At 38.4% G+C, this 23,462-nt stretch overlaps 3 protein-coding genes across 5 annotated transcripts in view; 1 reads left to right on the forward strand and 2 right to left on the reverse strand.

Annotated features, from left to right (window-relative positions):
* Positions 1-13,571, forward strand: part of LOC116287949 (hemicentin-1) — a 34,410-nt gene extending 20,839 nt beyond the window's left edge. For both annotated transcript variants that reach the window (XM_089030384.1, XM_089030385.1), the window contains 25 exons: positions 3,206-3,505; positions 3,578-3,874; positions 4,152-4,451; positions 4,533-4,832; positions 4,906-5,202; positions 5,450-5,752; positions 5,834-6,133; positions 6,215-6,514; positions 6,587-6,883; positions 7,132-7,431; positions 7,505-7,801; positions 7,937-8,230; positions 8,307-8,588; positions 8,945-9,057; positions 9,386-9,444; positions 9,525-9,703; positions 9,879-10,318; positions 10,668-10,863; positions 11,033-11,143; positions 11,327-11,502; positions 11,700-11,825; positions 12,051-12,121; positions 12,249-12,289; positions 12,431-12,527; positions 12,991-13,571. In XM_089030384.1, coding sequence (XP_088886510.1) covers positions 3,206-3,505; positions 3,578-3,874; positions 4,152-4,451; positions 4,533-4,832; positions 4,906-5,202; positions 5,450-5,752; positions 5,834-6,133; positions 6,215-6,514; positions 6,587-6,883; positions 7,132-7,431; positions 7,505-7,801; positions 7,937-8,230; positions 8,307-8,588; positions 8,945-9,057; positions 9,386-9,444; positions 9,525-9,703; positions 9,879-10,318; positions 10,668-10,863; positions 11,033-11,143; positions 11,327-11,502; positions 11,700-11,825; positions 12,051-12,121; positions 12,249-12,289; positions 12,431-12,527; positions 12,991-13,126 — 5,612 coding nt within the window. In that variant the 3' untranslated portion in view covers positions 13,127-13,571. The remainder of the gene's footprint in view (positions 1-3,205; positions 3,506-3,577; positions 3,875-4,151; positions 4,452-4,532; positions 4,833-4,905; positions 5,203-5,449; positions 5,753-5,833; positions 6,134-6,214; positions 6,515-6,586; positions 6,884-7,131; positions 7,432-7,504; positions 7,802-7,936; positions 8,231-8,306; positions 8,589-8,944; positions 9,058-9,385; positions 9,445-9,524; positions 9,704-9,878; positions 10,319-10,667; positions 10,864-11,032; positions 11,144-11,326; positions 11,503-11,699; positions 11,826-12,050; positions 12,122-12,248; positions 12,290-12,430; positions 12,528-12,990) is intronic.
* A 330-nt stretch (positions 13,572-13,901) lies between these two features.
* Positions 13,902-19,336, reverse strand: LOC116287939 (pancreatic lipase-related protein 2-like). Of its 2 annotated transcripts, none has more exons than XM_031694647.2 (9): positions 19,080-19,336; positions 18,837-18,945; positions 16,814-17,053; positions 16,262-16,570; positions 15,650-15,835; positions 15,323-15,565; positions 14,862-14,979; positions 14,636-14,785; positions 13,902-14,296 (listed from the first exon to the last, which is right to left on the reverse strand). In XM_031694647.2, exons 2-9 carry the CDS (start codon positions 18,928-18,930, stop codon positions 14,122-14,124), a joined length of 1,515 nt encoding a protein of 504 aa, XP_031550507.2. In that variant the 5' UTR covers positions 18,931-18,945; positions 19,080-19,336; the 3' UTR covers positions 13,902-14,121. The 2 variants fall into 2 exon arrangements, with proteins under 2 accessions (XP_031550507.2, XP_031550506.2); XM_031694646.2 differs by having other exon boundaries at positions 18,837-18,948.
* A 2,226-nt stretch (positions 19,337-21,562) lies between these two features.
* On the reverse strand, positions 21,563-23,462 carry LOC116287966 (radial spoke head 1 homolog). Its single transcript, XM_031694680.2, has 2 exons — positions 23,092-23,462; positions 21,563-22,227 (listed from the first exon to the last, which is right to left on the reverse strand). The coding sequence occupies exons 1-2, from the start codon at positions 23,295-23,297 to the stop codon at positions 21,735-21,737; spliced, it is 699 nt and encodes a 232-aa protein (XP_031550540.2). The 5' UTR covers positions 23,298-23,462; the 3' UTR covers positions 21,563-21,734.

A 23,462-nucleotide genomic window follows, 5' to 3' on the forward strand; every position in this document is an offset into this window, starting at 1 on the left:
ATCTAAAAATATATCTATGCTGCATGATATTCTTTCTATAACAAAAGAGGTTCCAGATGTTATAGCTATTTCTGAAACGAAACTTAACGAAAATAGTCGGCTAAATATTAGCATACCAGGATACGAATTCTTGAATACAAATTCCAAAACTTCGGCTGGAGGTGTTGGCCTTTATTTGTCTAATCAATTGGAATTTGTCCGAAGAAAAGACCTTGAATTATCAACAATTGACGTCGAGTCATGCTGGATTGAAATTATGCGTAAGAAAGAAAAAAACATTATGATTGGTTGTATCTATAGGCATCCCTCTGGTGACCGTGAGCTTTTTAGTGAAACTATGAAGGACCAATTGGAAAAATTTAACAATAAGGGGTATGAGGTATTTATTTTAGGAAATATAAATATCAGCTTCTTGAAATATAATGTCGATAATCAAACATCCGAGTTTCTTGATATGTTGTTGAACCTTGGATTTTTTCCTCTTATTACTAAAGCAACAAGAATCACGGATCATACCTCAACTTTAATAGATCACATTTATACGAATGTACCTCATAAAATATTGAAAGCAGGAATTTGTTTAGCTGATATTACCGATCACCTTCCGGTATTTTGTACAGTATCAAACAGGCTCCCTGTGACAGGCGAAAATAAGTATTATAGAGATTATTCGAACTTTGATAATGATGCTTTCTTGAAAGACATAAAAAATGTTGATTTTAAAAGCCTTATTACAAATGATGTTAACGAAAGTATGAATAGACTTGTTGAAACGCTTCAGAAGATATCTGATTGTCACGCTCCAATACGGAAGGTAACTAAGCAAAAAAGAAGACAATTGAAAAGACCATGGATTACCGCTGCTGTACTTAACTCAATTAAGAAAAAACAAAAGCTCTTTAAAACACACTTCTTAAGTAATGACCCGGAAAAAATTAAGTATTATAAAACGTATAACAATAGATTAAATAAAATCAAAGAAGCTGCTAAAACAAATTACTTTAGAGCACAGTTTGATTTAAACAAAGAAAACTTAAAAACTACATGGAAGCTCATTGGTATGATTATCGAAAGGAAAAAAGCATCGTCAGTAACAAGTATCGAAAAGATCATTCATAACAATAAATGTCATACTGATAAAGCTAGCATTTGTCATCAGTTAAATTCATATTTTATAAATGTTGGCCAAGATCTTGCTGGGAAAATACCGGAGGTTGATGTCAATCCAAGCCAATACATAAAAACATCGAATCCAAGTAGCTTCATGTTTCGTGGGATACTTTCAAATGAGGTACACGATGAAATTCTAAACCTGAAATTGAACAAATCATGCATTGGTGTTCCGCAAAAGTGCATAAGAATATCGAGCAACCACCTTAGTGAAGCATTAACAATAATATTTAATCAATCCCTGCTTCAAGGTATTGTTCCCGATGTTCTTAAAATTTCTAAGGTAACACCTGTCGCCAAAGGAGGAGATGCCATGGATCCAGCTAATTATCGCCCAATTTCAACTTTATCAGCTTTTACTCAAATTTTCGAAAAGCTCGTCTACAAACAGCTGATCAATTACATTGAAAAACACAATTTTTTATTCGAGTTTCAGTTTGGATTTCGAAAAGGCCACTCAACTTCACTAGCCATTACTGAAATAGCGGACAACCTAAGGAAAGCAATAGACAATAAAATGTATACTTGTGGTGCATTTTTAGATTTTTCAAAGGCCTTTGATACTGTTAATCACAAAATTCTAGTAGAAAAGTTAGAACTATATGGAGTCAGAGGTATTGCGCTAAATTGGTTTACCAGTTATTTAACAAATAGGCAACAATATGTTGCTTTTGGTAACAACGTATCCTCAAAACAAACGATGAATTGTGGAATTCCTCAGGGTAGCTCTCTTGGACCTCTCTTGTTTTTATTATATGTTAATGATTTGCCAAACTGCTCTGATACTCTGAAATTTAGAATATTTGCTGATGACACGAATGTCTTTGCCTCGCACTATGACTTAAGGGAACTTGAAAAACTAATGAACTCTGAGCTCCAAAAAGTTAAGACATGGTGTGACGCAAATAAACTATCAATTAATTATACAAAAACAAATTTCATGATCGTGAAATCAAGTAAAAAGAAAGACGCGGTAATTGATCTGAAATTTCAAAACAGAGATGGTTCAAGCAATTCTTTACAAAGAAAAGACCACATAAAATATTTAGGAGTCATAATTGATGACTGCATATCATGGAGATACCATATTTCTTATGTCTGCTCAAAAATTTCACGAAATATTGGAGTGATATCAAAATTACGGCATTATCTCTCCATTCATCAACTGAAACAAATTTATTACAACCTTGTTTATCCCTACATATCATATGCAATATTGGCCTGGGGAAGCGCTTATAAAACGCACATTAAGAAAGTGCAAGTCAAACAGAATATAGTTGTAAGAATAATGTTCTTTGCTGTATCTTTTGGCGAAAACACCGAAAGCGCTCTTCCCTTGCTAAATCTCTTGGAGCTTCTCACAGTAAATAATATTTATCGTCTTCATGCTTTAAAATTTACTCATTTATGGCACAAAGGTAAGCTCCCAGAGACACTTTCCTCTTTTTTCAAATATGCAAAAGATATCCATCCTTATAATACCAGGTACGCAGCAAAGCAAAACTTGCATAAATCACAAGTGCGTACCAATATAGGCAAGCAAATGACGGCTAATATGGCGATTGAACTCTGGGAACAAATTCCTAACCACTTAAAAAATGTTAATGTATTTTCGTTTGCGAAAAAATTAAAAAGTTCTTTACTTGCCGACCAATTACAGATAAAAATTTAGTTCTTCCTTAGATTTTCCTTTTTCTAAATATTCTATTTCTTTCTTCATATATGTTAATATATACCATACATGTCATTACTCTAATTGTGGATTAACAGTTTTATTGTTCAGTTAAATTGTAATTATTTTTTATGTACTTGGTTCTTCTTCAGTTTACTCCAATGTTAAATTTTAAATTGCTGGGGTCTAACTCGAAAACCTTATGGTTAATTTAGACCCCAGGCTCTGAATTATGTTCTTTTGACAATTATCTATTCTTTATTTTCTTAGTTGTTTTCTATAGTTGTTTTTCACATTTCATGTAAATTTTCTTGTATGAGCAAATAAAATTGTATTGTATTGTATTGTATTGTTTCTCTTCAGATCCTCCAAAAATATTGGTTCCTCCAACAAATAAAACAGTGGTAGAGAGAAGCAGTGTGTCCCTTACGTGTTACTTGGAAGGCAAACCAGTATCTAACGTAACCTGGTTGAAAGATGGTCACCCAATCATAGCCGCTAATGACAACAGAATATCTGTAACGCTACCCTCCTCAGACAGTAATACAACTGCTTCGATTACTATCACCAATGTGAACCGTACTGACGAAGGATACTATTCTTGTCAGGCTGTGAATGATGTCGGTAATGATACCTCGTCAGCAGCATTACTGACAGTTGACTGTAAGTAAAGAACAATCTTCCGTTTTGGATGTGTAAAACAGGTTCTAAACATGTTCAACATTCTACTTGCAGATGGTGTAACGATATTCGTGGATCCACGACCCAAGTCAAAGAATGAAGGAGATTCGGTCACATTTGCATGTGAAGTGGAGGGCAAACCTTCTCCCATAGTAACCTGGCTTAAAGACGGCAACCCATTGACTAAATCGATCAATAGGATGAACGTCACTCAACCCACTACACACGACAGGACGGTTGTTTATCTGACGATCAATGACCTGAAGAGAACAGATGAGGGTAGTTACAGATGTAACGTGAAAAACAGTTATGGTGAAAAGAATTCAACTGCTGCAGCATTGACGGTCAATTGTAAGTGTATATCTTAATGAAAGTTCTTAAACTGAATGGTCCCCTAATGGTGTTTTGCTTTTTAAGAATCAATTAATGAGCGCTTGAGAAAAACGTACCGCCTGCACAATTATTCACAATACCTTCGATTTGATCTTGTGAAGTCATATACGTTACGCTTCGTGCTAAAAACCGTCATTTAAACTTTTCTTAGTTTATCACCATGGTGTGAACGTTTATTTCGTGATATATTTTCCATTTCTATTCAATAACCATCAAAGAATTTGTTTCTCTTCAGATCCTCCAAAGATATTGGTTCCTCCAACAAGTAAAACAGTAGTAGAGAGAAGCAGTGTATCCCTTACGTGTTATTTGGAAGGCAAACCAGTATCTAATGTAACCTGGTTGAAAGATGGTCACCCAACGATAGCTGCTAATGACAACAGAATATCTGTATCTCCACCCTCATCAGTCAGTAATACTAGTGCTTCGATTAGTATTAACAATGTGAGCCGTAGTGACGAGGGCTACTTTTCCTGTCAAGCTTTGAATGATGTCGGTAATGATACATCATCTGGAGCATTGCTGACAGTCAACTGTAAGTAATTATTATGGAAAACTTGTATTTTACATTCTGCCTACCTAAATCTTCGTTCTTTTGACATTTTGTTTCTTTTAGACCCTCCAAAGATTTTGTTCCCTCCAACAAGTAAAACAGTAGTTGAGAGAAGCAGTGTATCCCTTACGTGTTACTTGGAAGGCAAACCAGTATCTAATGTAACCTGGTTAAAAGATGGTCACCCAATCATAGCCGCTAATGACAACAGAATATCTGTAACGCTACCCTCCTCATTCAATAAAAGAAGAGCTACAATTACTATCACTAAAGCGAACCGTACGGACGAGGGCTACTATTCCTGTCAGGCTGTGAATGATGTCGGAAATGATACCTCATCTGGAGCATTGCTGACAGTCAACTGTAAGTAACAAGCAGCCATCCCTATTTTGATGTGTAAAACAGGTTCTAGACATGTTGAACATTATTATTTCAGACGGCGTCACCATATTCGTGAATCCAAGACCCAAGTCCAAGATTGAAGGAGAATCTGTCACATTTACATGTGAAGTGGAAGGCAAACCTGCTCCAAATGTAACCTGGCTTATAAACGACAACCCATTGACTCTAGAGACGAGTAGGATGAACGTCACTCAACCCACTACACACAACAGGACGGTTGTTTATCTGACGATCAATGGCTTGAAGAGAACAGATGAGGGTAGTTACAGCTGTAACGTGAAAAACAGTTATAGTGAAAAGAATTCATTTGCTGCAGCATTGACTGTCAATTGTAAGTGTATATTTTAATGAAAGTTTTTCAACTCAATCGCACCCTAATGGTGGTTTTCTTTCTGGGAGTCAATCAGTGAGTGGTTAACAAACGTGTACCGCCACATTTATTCACAATACCTTTGATTTGATCTTAAGAAGTCCTATACGTTACGCCTCGTGCTAAACCTTTTAAACTTTTCTTTAATCACGATGGTGTGAACGTTTATTTCTATTCAATAACCATCAAAGAATTTGTTTCTCCTCAGATCCTCCAAAGATATTGGTTCCTCCAACAAGTAAAACAGTGGTAGAGAGAAGCAATGTGTCCCTTACGTGTTACTTGGAAGGCAAACCAGTATCTAATGTAACCTGGTTGAAAGATGGTCACCCAATCATAGCCGGCGCTTTTGACAAAAGAATATCTGTAATACTAGTCTCCTCAGTCAATAAAACAAGTTCTGCGATAACTATCACTAATGTGAGCCGTACTGACGAGGGCTACTATTCCTGTCAGGCTGTCAATGATGTCGCAAATGATACCTCATCTGGAGCATTGCTGACAGTGAGCTGTAAGGCTTAATCGTAAAATTTGCATTTCTATGTTCTGGGTACCTAAATCTTGACGTTATCTCAATATTGCTTTCTTTCAGACCCTCCAAAGATTTTACTCCCTCCAACAAGTAAAACAGTACTTGAGAGAAGCAATGCAATCCTGACTTGTTATTTGGAAGGCAAACCGTTATCTAATGTAACCTGGTTGAAAGATGCTCACCCAACGATAGCTGCTAATGACAACAGAATATCTGTAACGCTACCCTCCTCAGTCAATAAAACAAGTGCTTCGATTACTATTACCAATGTGAGCCGTACGGACGAGGGCTACTATTCTTGTCAAGCTTGGAATGATGTCGGTAATGATACCTCATCTGGAGCATTGCTAACAGTCAACTGTAAGTAATTGTTAAGATAAACTTGCATTTTTATATTCCGTCTACCTAAGTCTTCGTTCGTTTAATATTTTTTTCTTTTAGACCCTCCAAGGATATTGGTTCCTCCAACAAGTAAGACAGTAGTTGAGAGTAGCAATGTATCCCTTACGTGTTACTTGGTAGGCAAACCAGTATCTAATGTAACCTGGTTGAAAGATGGTCACCCAATCATACCTGCTAATGACAACAGAATATCTGTAACGCTACCCTCCTCAGTCAATAAAACAAGTGCTTCGATTACTATTACCAATGTGAGCCGTACGGACGAGGGCTACTATTCTTGTCAAGCTTTGAATGATGTCGGTAATGATACCTCATCTGGAGCATTACTGACAGTCGACTGTAAGTAAAGAACCATCTTCCGTTTTTGATGTGTAAAACAGGTTCTAAACATGTTCAACATTCTACTTGCAGATGGTGTAACGATATTCGTGCATCCACGACCCAAGTCAAAGAATGAAGGAGATTCGGTCACATTTGCATGTGAAGTGGAGGGCAAACCTTCTCCCATAGTAACCTGGCTTAAAGACGGCAACCCATTGACTAAATCGATCAATAGGATGAACGTCACTCAACCCACTACACACGACAGGACGGTTGTTTATCTGACGATCAATGGCTTGAAGAGAACAGATGAGGGTAGTTACAGATGTAACGTGAAAAACAGTTATGGTGAAAAGAATTCAACTGCTGCAGCATTGACGGTCAATTGTAAGTGTATATCTTAATGAAAGTTCTTAAACTGAATGGTCCCCTAATGGTGTTTTGCTTTCTGGGAGTCAATCAGTGAGTGGTTAACAAACGTGTACCGCCACATTTATTCACAATACCTTTGATTTGATCTTAAGAAGTCCTATACGTTACTCCTCGTGCTAAACCTTTTAAACTTTTCTTTAATCACGATGGTGTCAACGTTTATTTCTATTCAATAACCATCAAATAATTTTTTTTTTCTTCAGATCCTCCAAAGATATTGGTTCCTTCAACAAATAAAACAGTAGTTGAAAGAAGCAGTGTATCCCTTACGTGTTACTTGGAAGGCAAACCAGTATCTAAAGTAACCTGGTTGAAAGATGGTCACCCAATCATAGCCGCTAATGACAACAGAATATCTGTAACGCTACCATCCTCAGTCAATAAAAGAAGAGCTACAATTACTATCACTAATGTGAAACGTACTGACGAGGGCTACTATTCTTGTCAGGCTGTGAATGATGTCGGTAATGATACCTCATCTGGAGCATTGCTGACAGTCAACTGTAAGTAACAAGCAAGTATCCCTATTTTGATGTGTAAAAGTGGTCCTAGACATGTTCAACATTATTCTTGCAGACGGCGTAACCATATTCGTGAATCCACAACCCGAGAAAAGGATTGAAGGAGAATCGGTCACATTTACATGTGAAGTGGAAGGCAAACCTGCTCCTAATGTAACCTGGCTTGTAAACGATATCCCATTGACTATAGAGACGAGTAGGATGAACGTCACTCAACCCACTACACACAACAGGACGGCTGTTTATCTGACGATCAATGGCTTGAAGAGAACAGATGAGGGTAGTTACAATTGCAAGGTTAACAACTTCGTTGATGAACGGACGTCAACGCCTGCTTTTTTAGCAGTGTACTGTAAGTTATTATCGTATTACACATTTTTCATCGTTGAACTACCGTGCCCCATATTGGACTGTAAGCAGTCCCTCTATTTCTCTTGGTCACTGTTCACTTACAAATATTTTTGCACCATCTTTTGAATCATCGTAGATCCACCAGTTATCTTTCAAAATCCACTAAACTTGACGAAGAGGGAAGGAGATTCAATGGTGATGTTGTGTGGGATAGACGGGAACCCTGTGCCTGAAGTCACGTGGAAGAAAGGAGAAGGGACGATAGTGCATGATGGGAGAATAAATATCACTAAGCCGAGTAGCGTGGGGCGAGTGTACTCTACGTTGACCATCAGTAATCTTGTTGTGGGTGATAAGGGCACGTACAAGTGTATGGTGAACAATACACTGAATGCAGCGGTGTCGTTCCCTGGACGCTTAACTATTATCTGTAAGTAAACATCTAGAGCGTCTGTTTGGACGAATAGATGATTATTCTAACATTTTTTTACTTTTTTCTTGGTTAGCATTAGACCTATGGTTCGTAAACCCTGAAACCAACTTCACGGTAACTGTAGGACAAAATGTAACCCTTGTCTGTGAGGTGTGGGGCGTGTCACCTGACATTACCTGGTACCGAGACGGGAAGAGCATGGAAGCGACTCGTATTAGGGCTATTCCTAGCGGTAAAAGAACAGAAGCAGAACTGACATTCAACAATGTACAGGCGGAGAATTCAGGCGTTTACACGTGTACTGCAAGTAATAGCATAAGATCTATTAGTACACAGATGACTCTTGTTGTAAGCGGTAAGGAAACTGTTGTGTTATTGTCCGATTTTGCTTCTTGAACCTAAAACACCAACATGACAAAGCGTACACACGTACGATAAAATTTCGCGAAACATAAAGTGTGCATGAGATTAAGCGCATAACAGAAAATAAGAACAAAAAATACCGCGCTGAGTACGCACGAAATTGGGCACGAAATTTTGCGCGAAACACAAGAGGCTCATAGGCAGTTTTCAGGCAACAAAAAGCGCGTACCAACATTTCTATCGATAACGTTTGGACGTTTGATGGTTCGCATATATTTTTCAAAAAATAAATAGATTATTCAACTCCTACTTATTTTGCTTTGTAATAGTGTAATATTTATATTATAGTACCCATCGAAGTCGATATGGATATCACAGTAGAAAACATGGAGTTTTCAGCAGAACTCAACAACAAGTCTTCACCACGGTTCCAGAACTTGTCAAACACTTTCAAGAAAGAGGTTTGTTTGTTTGATCAGCATTGTACCAAATCAACCTTTAAAATCGTACAACTTATATTTCGTCCTCTAAAGCAAACGAATAAAATCGTAGGTTTGTTTTACAACATGTAATTGATGTGGGTAAATAATGGCGTAGCTGATGGCATGTGACAGTTGTACTTCTACATCGTACCATGTAAATCATGCTTTATATCATGATATATACATTACACCATAGAGGAGAAACTAATAGTAATCGATTAGAAGTATCTCGTACAGATGGGTGCATTTTAAGGATGAAGCAATGATTTATAAGTTAATGGGCAGCAAACCAACTATTCTTTTTTAGATCTCAACTATTTATAAAGACATGGAGGGATTCAAAGAAGTACAAGTACTTGGATTCTCGTGAGTATTGATCGTGTTATCATTATTCTTTATCTCATAACTAATCCACGGTCATTCATCTTTTGTTCCACAACACTCAGAAATGGCAGCGTTCAAGTAGTTTTTCGTGTTATATTTGAAATAAAAGTCAATAAACCAATTGAAAAGCCGCCAACTGATGTCAGACAGAAAGTAGCCAATACCGCAATCGAGGAGATTTCCAAGACGAATGGTTTCATTGGGACTTTGAAGTTCAAACCCGGTTCTCTTACTCCTTTGGGTGAGTCGAATCCTACTGATAACTTCTATTTTGCCTGAATTAGACATGAGGTAACCACCATGTTCCGCATTTGAGTCTTTGATACATACTCAGGTGGTTATTCAGTAAGAGCATATGTTTCTGAATAATCTGAATGAAAATCTGATTATAATGCGTTTTTTTAACGGTTCTCTAGTTCCACCTCCACCACCTCAAAATCTAACAAAGACGGAGGTCAAACTTGAACAGATTTCTATTACTTGGAATAAACCTGAATACCATCAAACGTACGGTGTTACGGGCTACGAAGTACAATACAAAGAGTTCGCCGGTGAAGAATGGAATAATATCCCTGTACAGGGTAAAGATGTGAATGACTATGTAATCAACGATCTGAAACAAGAGACAAAATATTTAATGAAAATAGTTGCAGTTAACAAACGAGGTAACGGTCCCCCGAGCAACCAATTAGAAGTGAGAACCGATAGACAGAGCTTTTGGACAGAATACAAGTGGGTGATAGTAGCTGTTGGTATTGTCCTGTTTCTTCTTGTCCTCACGGGGATATTCCTGTGTTGTCGCCGGAGACGAAGACAAAAAACAAAAGTGATGAAGCAACAGATCACGAGGAGCAACGTACGTAATACTTGTATATACTTAATCTTGAGGGTCCTGAAAGGGCAAAATTGTAGCTGGCATCTAATACACTGGAATTTAGCCATTACGAATGGCAAATAGAGTCAGAAGTTACGTCTTCCGGTCGTCAAGTCTCCTTTTTAGTTCCCGCGAGTCTTTTGGTCAGCGGTCTTGATGTACATTGTCAACGTGGCCGGAATAGCATTATGCAAAAATTTTGTGCTGCGAAATGGGATTAGCACACACCTTCAGGGGCCCCTATGTTGTTTACTATAAGTTATAGCAGATACCTACCAATAGGTGACGTGATTCTTGTTGTGGCGAATAAACCATTATTATGCTCTTTCAGCGAGATAAATTCGACATACCTGGTCAGAGCTTCATGAACAGCGGATTTGAGATGGCTCAGCTCGCATCGAAGTTTAGAGAGATACCACGTGAACAGATCATGATCGGAAAAGAACTGGGATCTGGTCAGTTTGGCCTGGTGACTAGAGGATACCTTAAATATGATGAAAAGCACTGCGCTATAAAGATGCTCAAAGGTATTGAACAAAGAATTATCCATCGAAACAGTTATATATGGAATGACGTCTCACTGTTGTGTATGTTACCATACTTTGCCTCAGACTCATTGATAGTCAGTGAATGTTTTGTTTGCCGCTTGACGACTAGTAAATATTCACTTATGTTCACTTCTTTGTTTTCCCCCAGAAAATGCCTCTAATACAGATTACATGGATTTGATGAACGAACTGGATATAATGAGTTCAATAGAGGAACATCCCAACATCATTCATCTCATTGGTGCCTGCACACGAGGAGGTAAATATCAATAATACAACGCAATACCCGTGGCTAGTGTATGATCACTTACTCTCTAATTGGTCAAGAGGTCAGTGTTCACACATAGGGTTGGAACGGTTTATCGCGCGCTCTGTGATTGGTTGTGAAGTGGCCACGTAGTCTAATAGCTAATTCCACGCTCTATGATTCTGCGTGTAACAGGTCCAGTGTGGTTGGTCGTTGAACTCGCAGAGTATGGCAGTCTGTTGGATTTTCTTCGTAACAACCAGATGTACTCGATCAGCCATCGAGAAAAGGTGTCAATTTTAACTGAATCACAAAAGATCAGGATTAGCCGTGATGTGGCTAGAGGACTGGAACACTTGGCAGGTTATAGGGTAAGTACTAAACTGTGGCCCTCATTCCAACGGTCGGTTTGGAATTTGGAGGTGTTATTTTTTCTGGAAGCAGAAAAAAACTCTCGCGATACAGAAGGGAATGAGAGAGTCGCGCGACGGAACTGCTAATGGTTTTGGGAGTCCAATAATCCAAATAACAATACGTTTCTAATCGTTTAATATTTATGTGTTTGTAGTGCGTTCATCGGGATCTGGCGGCAAGGAATGTACTGCTTGGCACCAACATGACTGCTAAGTTGTCAGACTTTGGACTGGCAAGAGATGTGTATGAAAGAGGACACTATCAGCAGTTATCAAACATGGTATTGTATGATTCTAGTGCAAAACACCCACCAGAAAACACAAGAAAATAAGCCAGTGTCTCACTGACTTTTTTCTGGCTTTGATTTACAGTTACAGTTTAGATGGTTTCATAATGCGCCTGCGCGGAACTGACCACTAACGATATCCAATAAGAGCTCAATGAAAAAATATCTTTGACATATATCACGAATATCGTTTTTCCTATCTTCTGCGTTCTTCTGTAGAAAAAGTTACCAGTGCGATGGATGTCAATCGAAGCTATCGAGACGATGGTGGCTACTAAGGAGAGTGACATGTAAGTCTTGGCCGTTTGAAATGTTCTTATTCCAGTTCTACTAATCAGTCAAAGTTGTTCCTAGCTTGTAGTTTTTCTTTATTTGTAGCTGATTTGTTGTATAATCTTTATGATTATGTTTTCTCAGATGGTCGTTTGGAGTTTTGATGTGGGAAATCTATACTGGAGGTGTGTATTCCTATATTTATATTTTACAAGATGCATCGAAAGATATGCACTCTCTAGGATACCAATGGATGATAAAAATTAACTAAAAGAACCCGTGTTAGTGAAAGATAGCTCATCTTATATTTTTCTCACTGTTATCAGGTAAGCTGCCATATCTTGAGTTATCAGCAAAAGAAGTTCTTAAGACACTTAAGAAAGGAACAAGACTAAGCCAGCCGGTCGACTGCTCAGATGAAATGTAAGCAATGAATATAATGATATGATATGCAATCTCGTACCCAGAGCCTGCGTTTCTTCTGGCCTGCGGCGAAGAACGAGGGCTCTGGCATAATCCATATTTTGGCGCATGCGCAATTTTCGGAAAGTCAAAATCAAAGTAAAAATTGAAAATCGGGGGAAAAAATATTTTTAATTTTTGACAAGTCTTTGAACGCGTGCGCCGTTATGCCGAAAGTCTAAGAAAACCTTGTCTCCAAAAATGGATTATGCCAGAGCCCTCGTTCTTCGCCGCAGGCCAGAAGAAACGCAGGCTCTGGGTACGAGATCGTATAATATGATAAAAGGTGATGTTATAATCAAGCGTGTCGTCTATTAATGTGCGCGATACAAATTTGTGCATTTCTATTCAATCAAACTTGATTGTGTGCAACAATACTGCTGCTGATGGACGAATTCATCAATGTTTGGCTTTTTTCTTGAAGATATGCTATAATGATGAGTTGCTGGCTTTCCAGTCCTCTCAAACGTCCATCTATTGACCTCCTCGCCACAGTGCTGGACAGACAGCTGCAATTGAGACGAAACGACGAAAACAACCTGGACAGTTCTATGGCTTAGTCCAATAAGGTGTCGTCATGTTGGAGTCTGTTTTTACGACTTCCTTAATCAAATATCATATACTACAGATGCGTATGATGATTAGAAAGAAAAGAGAACTTTCCATGTTTAATTGAATGCACAACTTAGATGTCCTCTAGTGTTTGATATACTTTAATGTAGTCTGACGTCATCTTGATGACATCATGTTGGAAACTATTTATAGTACAGTTTTTATATTAGCTACATAGTTTATTTTTCATATTTACATATTTCTATAGAATTATATAACTATTAAGGACGGACAAGTTTCTGTATAACTATAAACAGCTTTATGGCTGATATTTCTCAATATAGAGTAGAGAGTAGGGCTGTTAGTAGAAATTTTGATGTGGGGGAAGGGAGAAGAGATATGCCATGTCACCAGATATTAATATCTTAATCAATAAGTAAACTGAAATGGAAATGAAGCTATTGCAATTATTGCAATTCTAATAGAATAGTATTATCGTTAATATAAATATAAATAGATAACAATAGAAGACTATGACGTTCCTAGCAGTATTAAACTATTGTGTATTGTGTCTTCCGACGGTCGCTATTACTGCATATATTTCGATTCACTCTGACGTTCCTAGCAGTATTAAACTATTGTGGAAAAGTACTTCGAAGGGTCCTCCCCTTCTTCAGTTATCGATTTCACTACTTAAAAGATGATTAACGGTCGCTATTACTGCACATATTTCGATTCACTCTGACGTTCCTAGCAGTATTAAAGTATTGTGGAAAAGTACTTCGAAAAAAGAGTCCTCCCGTTCTTCACCGTTATCGATTTCTCTACTTAAAAGATGATTAACGGTCGCTATTACTGCATATATTTCGATTCACGGGTTACCTAGAAGCAACGAAGTATTAAGTTCACTTTTCTTCTAGGCTTGACGTCTTGGCCGCGATTCACAACATTATGTATTTGGACGGTAACTTGTAGGCCTTGCACATGTGATAGATTATATACTTTAATCCTTTGTATTGATTTCTTGGACACTCTTTTGCATTCTTCTAGTTTTTCTCAGTTTTTCAGTCATTCTTCGACTCATTTTCCTCTGTCGTCGTTTATCTTTCTCCCACGTGAGGAGGTGCTTGCTGATTTTCTTGCCGTATCGTAACCATTCGTTTACACGTGACACGTATCTACCAATCAGGAAAATACTTTAGCACAGAATTATTTGGCATTAGTTTTAATTGATGTTTTGGCCAGCGGTCAAGCGGAGATATAAATGCACACGCAAAAGATCCTTTAGTGCCATATAAATCTCAGCAGAATACGTTGAAATTAATATGAGAATATCTCGTACTGTAAAAACTCACGACCGTGCCGTGCCGTGCATTACCGTGACCGTGACGGTGTCGTGAGCATTTTTTATTGGCTGATCAGTGATCCCGTGCGCTGTGATTGGTTTAAAGGATGTTGTCAATTCCGTAAAAAAACAAATGAAAAATGTCTACCAGAACATTGGTGTCAAGTCATACCTGTATTGATTCCAGGCAGGCCTCACAATAACTCGATCCAGTCCCCAGGACTGGAATATCCCGTGATGCCACACGGTAATCCTTTTTAGTTTTCCAAGGTTGAATGGACAAGTAAAAAGATAGGTTATCTCGGCACAGCCTGGGATGTATCTGTATGTGTAGGAAGAAAAAAGACCTTTCAACGTTTATTGGTGCATAAGGGTCTGGGACGGAGTACAAAACTTACTTCATTGACTTGGTGGTGTACGATCTGCCATCGGTTCCTTTGAGCTTCACAAACACAGGTCCATAAACACCAGCAAACCAGGAATCCAGGGTTTTGAAGGATATTTGATAATGGTACACTGATGAGGGGGAAAACGAAAAAAGTTATGCATTGAAATGTTCCAAAAACCAGAATGTGGGAAAAGGAAAGACTTTCACCAATAACAATATCTTGTTGGAAAATTGAAATCAAAATTATATTTTAGACCAGAACTTAGTTTCAGATACGCCAAATTGAAATATGGCGACCAATTTGAATAACTATTGTTCTGGACTGACTAGCATCGTGTCCACGCGAAAAGAAAAGCGTTCTCACATGTATGAGAGGCTACTCAGTCCAGAACAATAGTAATTCAAATTGGTCGCCATATTTCGATTCGGTGCATATCGACCTCGTTTGTCAAAAGTTAAATATCCGCTTACAGCAATATGGAGATTGAGGTTTAGTCGTAAGGTAGAAGTTGCCTTGTATTGTTCCATTCTTGTTCTGTTCATAAGCATGGTATCCCATCTTGATACACGGCCCCTCACATGTTAGACATTTACCACTATTGAATTCACTCTCCAGTCGACAGTCATAGGCATGAAGTGGACACTGGGATAAGATGGAACTGGTGAAATAGGCAGGAGCCTTTTTGTGATTGCAGAACAGATACGTGGATAATCCTGAAGAAAAAAAATTGAAACACAAGGATTCGCTTTGTTAAACTTTTGTCTCTGATGTGTTGTCATGGAAACCAAATGCCTTACCTGCTAAAATGGTGTTACATCCGGGTTGCTTTTTCCCGCCATTAGGAAAAAAGTCCACGTGACCAATGCCACTAGTGATTCCATATTCACCGCTGGTGTGAATGACATCAACAAAGAAAGCGTCGCTTGTGTCGAGCCTGACGTCCTCGTGTTGGCCGTGAAACCACATGGCTGCTGGGTCCAGACCTGATAAGGAATTGAACAAAATCCACTATATTGATAAGCCGAATAGAGGTACGCGCAATCTCTTTGTCTTAATTTAAATATTAAAGTAATCTCGTTAAAAAATCAATAATCTAGAACTTGAAGAAAATGAAGACGGACGAAAAATGTAAGTGTTATTGATTTAGTAGCCGAAGTGCTATTGATTTAGTAGCCGAAGTGCTATTGATTTAGTGGCCAATGTACTAGTGCCAGATCTATTACCGATCTACTGTTGATTTATTACCGATCTACTATTGATTTATCACCGATCTACTATTGATTTATCACCGATCTGCTATTGATTTATTACCGATCTACTATTGATTTTTTACCGATCTACTATTGCTTTGTTACCGATCTACACTATTGATGTATTAGCGTATTATTGTACGTATGAGCAGCTAGTACCTGTTATTCTGTTGATCAATCGTCCCTTACGTTTCATCTGCTGACCAATGTACCCAGCGACATGCGCACCAAAACTGAACCCGATGATGTGAATAAACGGCAAGCGACGTCCATAGAGCTCTTCTAATGTCTCTAGGTAATGCGCGCCTTGAGAACCAACAAGCCTAGTGTTTGCCACAGCCCGAGTAAACGGAAACCAAGCCCCGCGCATCCAGTCCAAGATGATGACGTTAAAATCATCTTTGATCAGTAATTGGTTCTTCATAGGAACTCCCCACCAATCAGCTTCCTGGGTTATACTCGTCTTGACTATGAAAAAAAGAGCATTTCACGTGAACCTCAAAGTTTTTGCTAAAGTGTGACATCATTGCTTAATAAAGTGACGTCATTGTCGACTGGTTTTAAAATGGCCGTCGTTCTTTTGGTATTTCATTGTAAGTTATTCAAGAGCTTATGAGCGAGAAAATCCTCCAAGTTGGTGATCTACTGTTGGTTTAAGTACAACTATAACAACTAAGAGAAATATCGAAGAAGACAGTTATATGTACTCACAGGTGAAACCAGCAAATCCGTGGATAATGACAACAGTAGAGCGTGAAGCATTGAAATGTGAGTTCCTTATGGCTTGGATGTCATTAACCCATTCACCGCGATAAGCTGTTTGTCTGGTGAACAGTAGGAACCTGGTGGAGATAGCTGCTGGTGATTCAGGTAGAGGGATATGCGTCCTGTTGAACGGGTACTCGTTTGAAAAACAACCAAACAAATCATAACAGACGGAAGGTTCCTGACCTGAAACAACATCAACAAAAACCGATATAAGCTTCCTATTTTAGTCGCGCACAAAGGATTCTGGTATTCATGTCATGTGACTTTCGAAGCAAGTACAACTAGATATCAAGTGTTGAGAACGACGTTACTAAACAATCGTGTTTCCTAGGCCATGATGCATTGCGAGCGTGCGAATCTTTTGTGTGGCAAGTTCTTCGATATTACGAGTCCTAAGACAAAGTGTAACACCACATATAGGTCAAACATGCGTGACCTTTTGTGTGATACGTTCTTCATGTAACAAGTGATTCTTACAAGTGTTTTACAAGGAGGTCATAGTGATGTCAAGACTCGATTCATGGGATAATGCGAATGACTGTACTCGGTGAGATATGATGACAGGAAACAGGAAATATAATAGAGTAGATTTGACTGAATGCCTCAGTCTGTTTGCAGAGCAGAATCAACAGAAATACTAGGAACAACACAGCATCGATATCAGCGAACGTAGTCTTTTAGCGCCGATTTACTTATAGTCCTAATAGCAATACATGATAGAATGCAATTAAGAAGTTGGCTCTAGAATATTATACTACACATGCGCCCCAAAGACATTCAGAAAAATAGACCCAGAGTAAAGAGGCGCGTAGGAGTATTGCCAGAAGCAAAGTGGACCATATCAAGTGATGATGGTAAATGGAAAAACGCTACACAATTACTCTCAATAATGATACAGCTTCTCATTAATCCCATATAGGTAACCGTCCAATTATTTTCTTAATTAGACAGGTCTGTTGATATGGGATTAATTAGACAGCTATATAATTAATAGGTAATGGGATTTCATCCTCCCCAATCAAGAAATAATTAGACTCGAAAAATTCCTCTGACTGCCAAATAGGACTCGGCCTACGGCCTCATCCAATTTTGGAAGTCCTCGGAATTTCCTCGTCCAGTTATTTCTTAATTGGACAGCATGAAGTCCTATTACATATACTAATTTATTGTATCATCACCACTGATGTCTCGGGGTACTTCAATGGGATTGTTCTTCTAGAATAAGTACTGAGGTGGGCGCTATTATACCCGGCGTGATGGATAGCTTTAACAGTAGGGTTCTTATTGTGCTATTGCTTTCTTTCGATTTTTCTTTAAAAGAGCTCGTATGTTTAAATACAGAATCACTGTAATCGGTCTAATAACGATAACCTAGATCGACATAAAAGAGCAGACATCATAGAGTATGAACGAAGACCCGACTTCTTTGTTCATGACCAACGAAGAATACACGGTGTTCTTGCAAAAGGAATTTTAGTAAATGATTAAATCAAAATCATGTGTGATAGCGTTTTATAAGATGGATGAAAAATGTGTACATAAACTAACTAGTGACGCGTGTAGAATCCTTGAGGCAAAATGCTAATTTGATGTGATTCTTGATGACTACAACAGCGACGGCTTTACTGCATGATGAGGTGATTTAAAGCACGAAAGAGCCTAGCTCACGGTGTTTACGTGTCTAATGCGTGCAGTAAAGGATATACAGGGAACAGAGGAGTGCAAGAAACACTATGATTCGCGTACAACAAAAGGTCACCTAAAGTGACAATTATAGTAGAAACTTATGACAAGATAGTTGGATTACTGTTGTACAATGTCATGACTTTATTATCACTGGATGGTGCATACTGACCAGCTTGGGGCCGGACGGGATCTTAAGATAACTTAAGATATTTTAATAGTAGGCAGCAGAGTAGGAAAACACTTGACGAAAATTGTCGTAAAATACAGGAAAATCGCTTACCTTTCACATCATCAAATCCTAAAATTGTGAGGATAGCAAGACCACAGAGTGGTAGACTTCTGATGCTTCGCGTCCAACCACAGCGACATGACATGTTGTAGTATTAAATCTACTGTGAATTAAATGAGGCAGCAATTAATAACATTTTACGACGTGCCTCAAACTTCAAGAAAGCTAAATCCTTGCACTGATTTCAGTATTTTACCAATGAGCTATGAGATAAAATCATGGCTATGTACTTACTGGTCTGTTCACTGAGTTGGGGTCTGTCAGTCGATCAAGTCTGTAGTTGATATACTCCACTGCACAAACACAGTTGATCTTATTAATATTCTGGGTATTCCAAACATGTACTCATCAAGTATGGTGCATCCTGGTTTGGGGCTGTTGATGACTGGAGTGGTTTACGGATAATGTTTTCCGAGGACAAATAAAACACTTCAAGGGCTGTTGGTTTAGATTAATCACGAACCCAAACAACGTCTAGAGCAGCAGGAGAAAGGTTGTCGTTTCTTAAAGGTCTTTTTATAGAAGTATGTGACCTTTTGCCATCGATATTTTGGCGATCAGGATTTTCGCCCTTCCCGAATTTAATACGCTACAAAAATGGTTTAGATTAGCTAGTGGAATTTTGAAAATGGATGAAAAACAAGCCCGTTTACCACTCAAATGGTTACAACTTTATAAATTCTTCTGAAAAAAAAATACTGCTACAAGCAACTTTTTAAACTTCGGAACCGATTTATTCAGAGAATCAGCTTGAAAGCGAACCGTGCAGCCTACTAATTTTGTTTTTAGACCTAATAACATCAAGTATGCCTTTTCCCCAGCAAGGTCTTCTCACTATTTGCACAGGATGTGCGACAAACCGCCAACAGCAGTAGCGGTTTGTACCTGGTGTTTATGGAAGGAAGTAATGAAACTAATAGGTAATCCCGTTAATAGTGTGATAAAACTAATTAGTTAATGAATTGAAATGCTGATAATGACCCTATAGCGGATGCCTAGTATTAAAATTACACATTGTATTCAAACAATGAGGTGAACTTCCCGTTACGTGGATCACTTGTTGCAGTATTAATAACAGGAAATTTGCGCACGTTCCCCAAGTTTTTCCTTTGTATTTTTACCTTGAATAGAAGGAAAAAGAGGAATTATGCCACTTCATAGTTTTTTAAAACAAATTATCTGTAAATTCATGAGTTTATAAAAATTGACTAATTTGCTAGATCTTTCCGTCACACTTCAGAAGGAAGGCTTCTCCAAGCATGCGCAAAAGAGAGCGGTCACGTTCACTCATGATTAGAAAGGTCTTCTGTTGTCTCACAGTCAGTACCGTCGAGTGTATGATAGTATCATTTGGTAGAATAGAGATAGCTGCGCGTATTTAGTGTATAAAAGGTCAATATGTAATCTAAATGAAGACTTCACTAATGTGATGTTGATGATGTGCCTTTTTATGATATTGTGGTTATACTGAGTAGTGTTAATAATCTATTAAATGGAAAGATGTAGTGCAAATCTCCTTGCGTCTAGTGATGCCTATGATTACTAGCCAAAGTGGCACGACTTATAATTGAAGTTTATACAATAAATGGAAGCACGTGTAGAGTTGCCCTCAGATAGAGTTGCTCTCAAGCTGCGTTTAATCTGTAGATGATACTCGACGCCTCAAGGTGTTGGATCTGGTTAGCCCTAGGTCCCTAAGGGACAAGGTACTTTTAGCACAGAACCGTCTGTGATTGATACATATTATTTATCATGATGACCCAATGCCTGGCCAATTGCCTGTTCCATTTGATGTGCGCTATTGATATATCATGATCAAGTACACATACAACTGTGATACAACTGTGTCGTGGTGCAACTTAGTTTTAACGGGTTGAAATTTAAGACAAATTCCTGAGTTTCTAAAATCTTCTCTTGGCCTCCCGATTTGGAACACTACCTTCCTCTTGGACGCGCGATGTTTAACAGTTGAGAATGGCACACGCCTAACAGGAAGTTGTAGGATTTCCGTCGTTACATGTGAGCTGATTAACACGAACATTTATTACTTTCCTTGTGGACGTAAAACTCTTCTTTACTGACAGTTATTATGATTAATCTCCGCTTGGCAGGGGGTTTTTCCGGCATAACGGATGTTAATGATGGTACACACGGGAAATGGATCGCTCATTTACGCATTGGTATTTGGATAGTATGAATAGTGACAATACCGTATGTTTCCCAGTCACTAGAAAATTTGATTTGTCATTTGGAGTGCACGTGAAAATATTCCAAAAAGTTTGACAATGGGCAAGACAATGGGCCTGAACAATGGGATTAGAGATGTTAAGCGAGGACTTCCGATAGATGAAACTTTATGAGTTCCATTACAGTAAAGGTTCTGAAAACATCTTTATATACTTGAATGAATAGACCGAGCGCGAAGAGGTTAGTTGATGGTGAGCAAACCAATGACAGACAAAGAAGAACAAAAAGAAGAAGAAGAAGACAAGACTAGAAAAAGTAAAAGAAAAAAGAGTATAGGTGTACTAAACGATGGCCCATTTCTCACTGGTTTTTTTTTTTTTTTTTTTAATTTTTTTTTCTCACTGTACATGATACAAATATGATTTGCACAAATATACTAGCAGCGCGTATAACGATAATATAACGAGCGATATTACTGAATAAGAGGTCAACAAATGTAATGATTTAGACTGACATTAACCCTGTACGCGTAAGGAAAAATGACTTTATTGCGGTTCTTTAGGCTGTTATCTGAAAACATTTTGAAAGTAAGTAGTGCTAAAGCAGTTCTTGGCCCGATAGGCACTATCTTATGGGGCACTGAGCGAAGGTTTATGATGCATAGGCCGGGCAGGGATTAGTATGAGAAAAAAGTCATTTCAGTCACTGTATTTGTACCAGATCTTCACATCTCCATTTGGGTTCAAGAACAACCATCTCTTCTTGTTCTTCGCCTTCAAATTGATCTTCTGGTTCTAGCACGACTTCAATGAGTTCATATTTTCCTCTCTGTTCACATCCAAAGTCAAACGTATATTTCCCTCTTCCTTTTGGTAGGTCCTGCTGCATAATACCGGTGTAACGGTGATCTGTATGGATCAACTCACCAGCCCCCTCCATACGGCCATTCACCCACGTCCCTTTATACTTTGAGCCAGTCTCTGCATATGTGTACACGCCCTGACCATGACGCTGATTTTGGGACCATTCTCCTTCATACGTATCACCGTTAGCATAGTAATAAGTGCCCTGACCGTGCCTCTCGTCGTTGATCCAGAACCCTACGTATTTGGTTCCGTCGGGGTAAAAAAATGTTCCCTCGCCATGCTTCTTGCCATTGGCGTAGTTCCCGACGTATTTGCCTCCCTTTTTGAACCTGGAAATAAATCAAACAATGATAAAATTCTTTTTCATTTAACTTCGATCTTTTACGAATTGAATCAATTTAGTATCAGTAAAAATATATAGCCTGTCATTGAATGGAAGGGACACCACAACAGCTTTCGCCAATTATAGTGGGTTTGTCAGTCACAAATTGAGAAGAGACCTATTCCGTCTACACTCTTGAATTTTGTAACGGAACAATCAGTATGTCACTCAAAATCTGCAAAGTGGTGTGAATAGGCTCTTAGGAATACTTGCAGTATTGTAAATCGTGTTGACAAAGAAGACAAGAAACAGTCAAGCATCATTTATCACAGCTTTTTTCTCTCCCAGCTGAGGTCATGGCTCAAGGCTCTGCATTGGAGATTGTTGTGTTTTTTTTGTAATTAGTGCAATTTAGAGCAATTCAACTTGTAGCGATGAGCAATAGTTTAGTCGGCTTTTCCTTTTCTTCTTTCCTTTCTCTTCTAGGGCTATTTTCACTGCTCATCAAGACTGTTTCTCTCAGCAAGTTGCCGCGACGGGTCGTATCTCAGGAAAACGGTACTATTTGGCGCACACGTCACCTGTCTGTTTTTAAGTCACCAAGATCATTAACAAGACTATTTCTGGCAGCTAAGCATGAAGAATATAAGCGTAGGAAGTCGTATTGTTGACTGATTTTTTTATACACTAGCTGAACGGATGTTTCAAAATAAGTTTCAAAAAACCTTTGACCAATTCATTAGCATCCCTTGCCGGGCTTGACCAAAGAATTCTAGCGTTATTTATTGATATTTATAATGCTAAACTAAAAGCGGATTAGTCCCTCCGCCAAACAACGGGAGCCAAATCGGATTGATTTAAACATACTTACTTGTACGTTCCTTGACCATGTCTTTTACCGTGCACATACTGTCCTTCATAAACGTCACCATTAGGTAGAGTAGCTTTCCCTTTACCATGTCTTTCTTCGTCTTCGTTTCTTTCTCCTTCGTATTCACCCAAATACAATCCTTCGTCCTCCACCGACTCTTCCTCTGAATCAGACATTGGCTGTTCTTGAGAAAATTTAACAACCATAAGAAAAGACTGAAAAACTTCGATCGTAATAAACTGAGCCGGTCGGCGGTCGGCTTGATGGAGTGTGAGTTAAAGTTTGTTCGGCAATGAAGAAACTGCTGTTTAAATTTTGAGTTTATAAACTGTGCAGTTGTTATGTGTTGTTTCTAAGGAATGAAAACACAC

The sequence above is a fragment of the Actinia tenebrosa genome, unplaced genomic scaffold (assembly GCF_029948245.1).
Source record: "Actinia tenebrosa isolate PJP-AT-01 unplaced genomic scaffold, QUT_ActTen_1.0 PGA_scaffold15__27_contigs__length_11533743, whole genome shotgun sequence".
NCBI lineage: Eukaryota > Metazoa > Cnidaria > Anthozoa > Actiniaria > Actiniidae > Actinia > Actinia tenebrosa.

Coding starts and splice junctions, on each gene's coding strand:
- LOC116287966 (XM_031694680.2), bottom strand. CDS start 23,297: ATGGTTGTTAAATTTTCTCAAGAACAGCCAATGTCTGATTCAGAGGAA. Junction 22,228..23,091: donor CATGGTCAAGGAACGTACAA/GTAAGTATGTTT, acceptor ATTTATTTCCAG/GTTCAAAAAGGGAGGCAAAT.
- LOC116287939 (XM_031694647.2), bottom strand. CDS start 18,930: ATGTCATGTCGCTGTGGTTGGACGCGAAGCATCAGAAGTCTACCACTC. Junction 15,836..16,261: donor ATTGATCAACAGAATAACAG/GTACTAGCTGCT, acceptor ATTCCTTATCAG/GTCTGGACCCAGCAGCCATG. Junction 14,297..14,635: donor CCTGCCTGGAATCAATACAG/GTATGACTTGAC, acceptor CCTGATTGGTAG/ATACGTGTCACGTGTAAACG.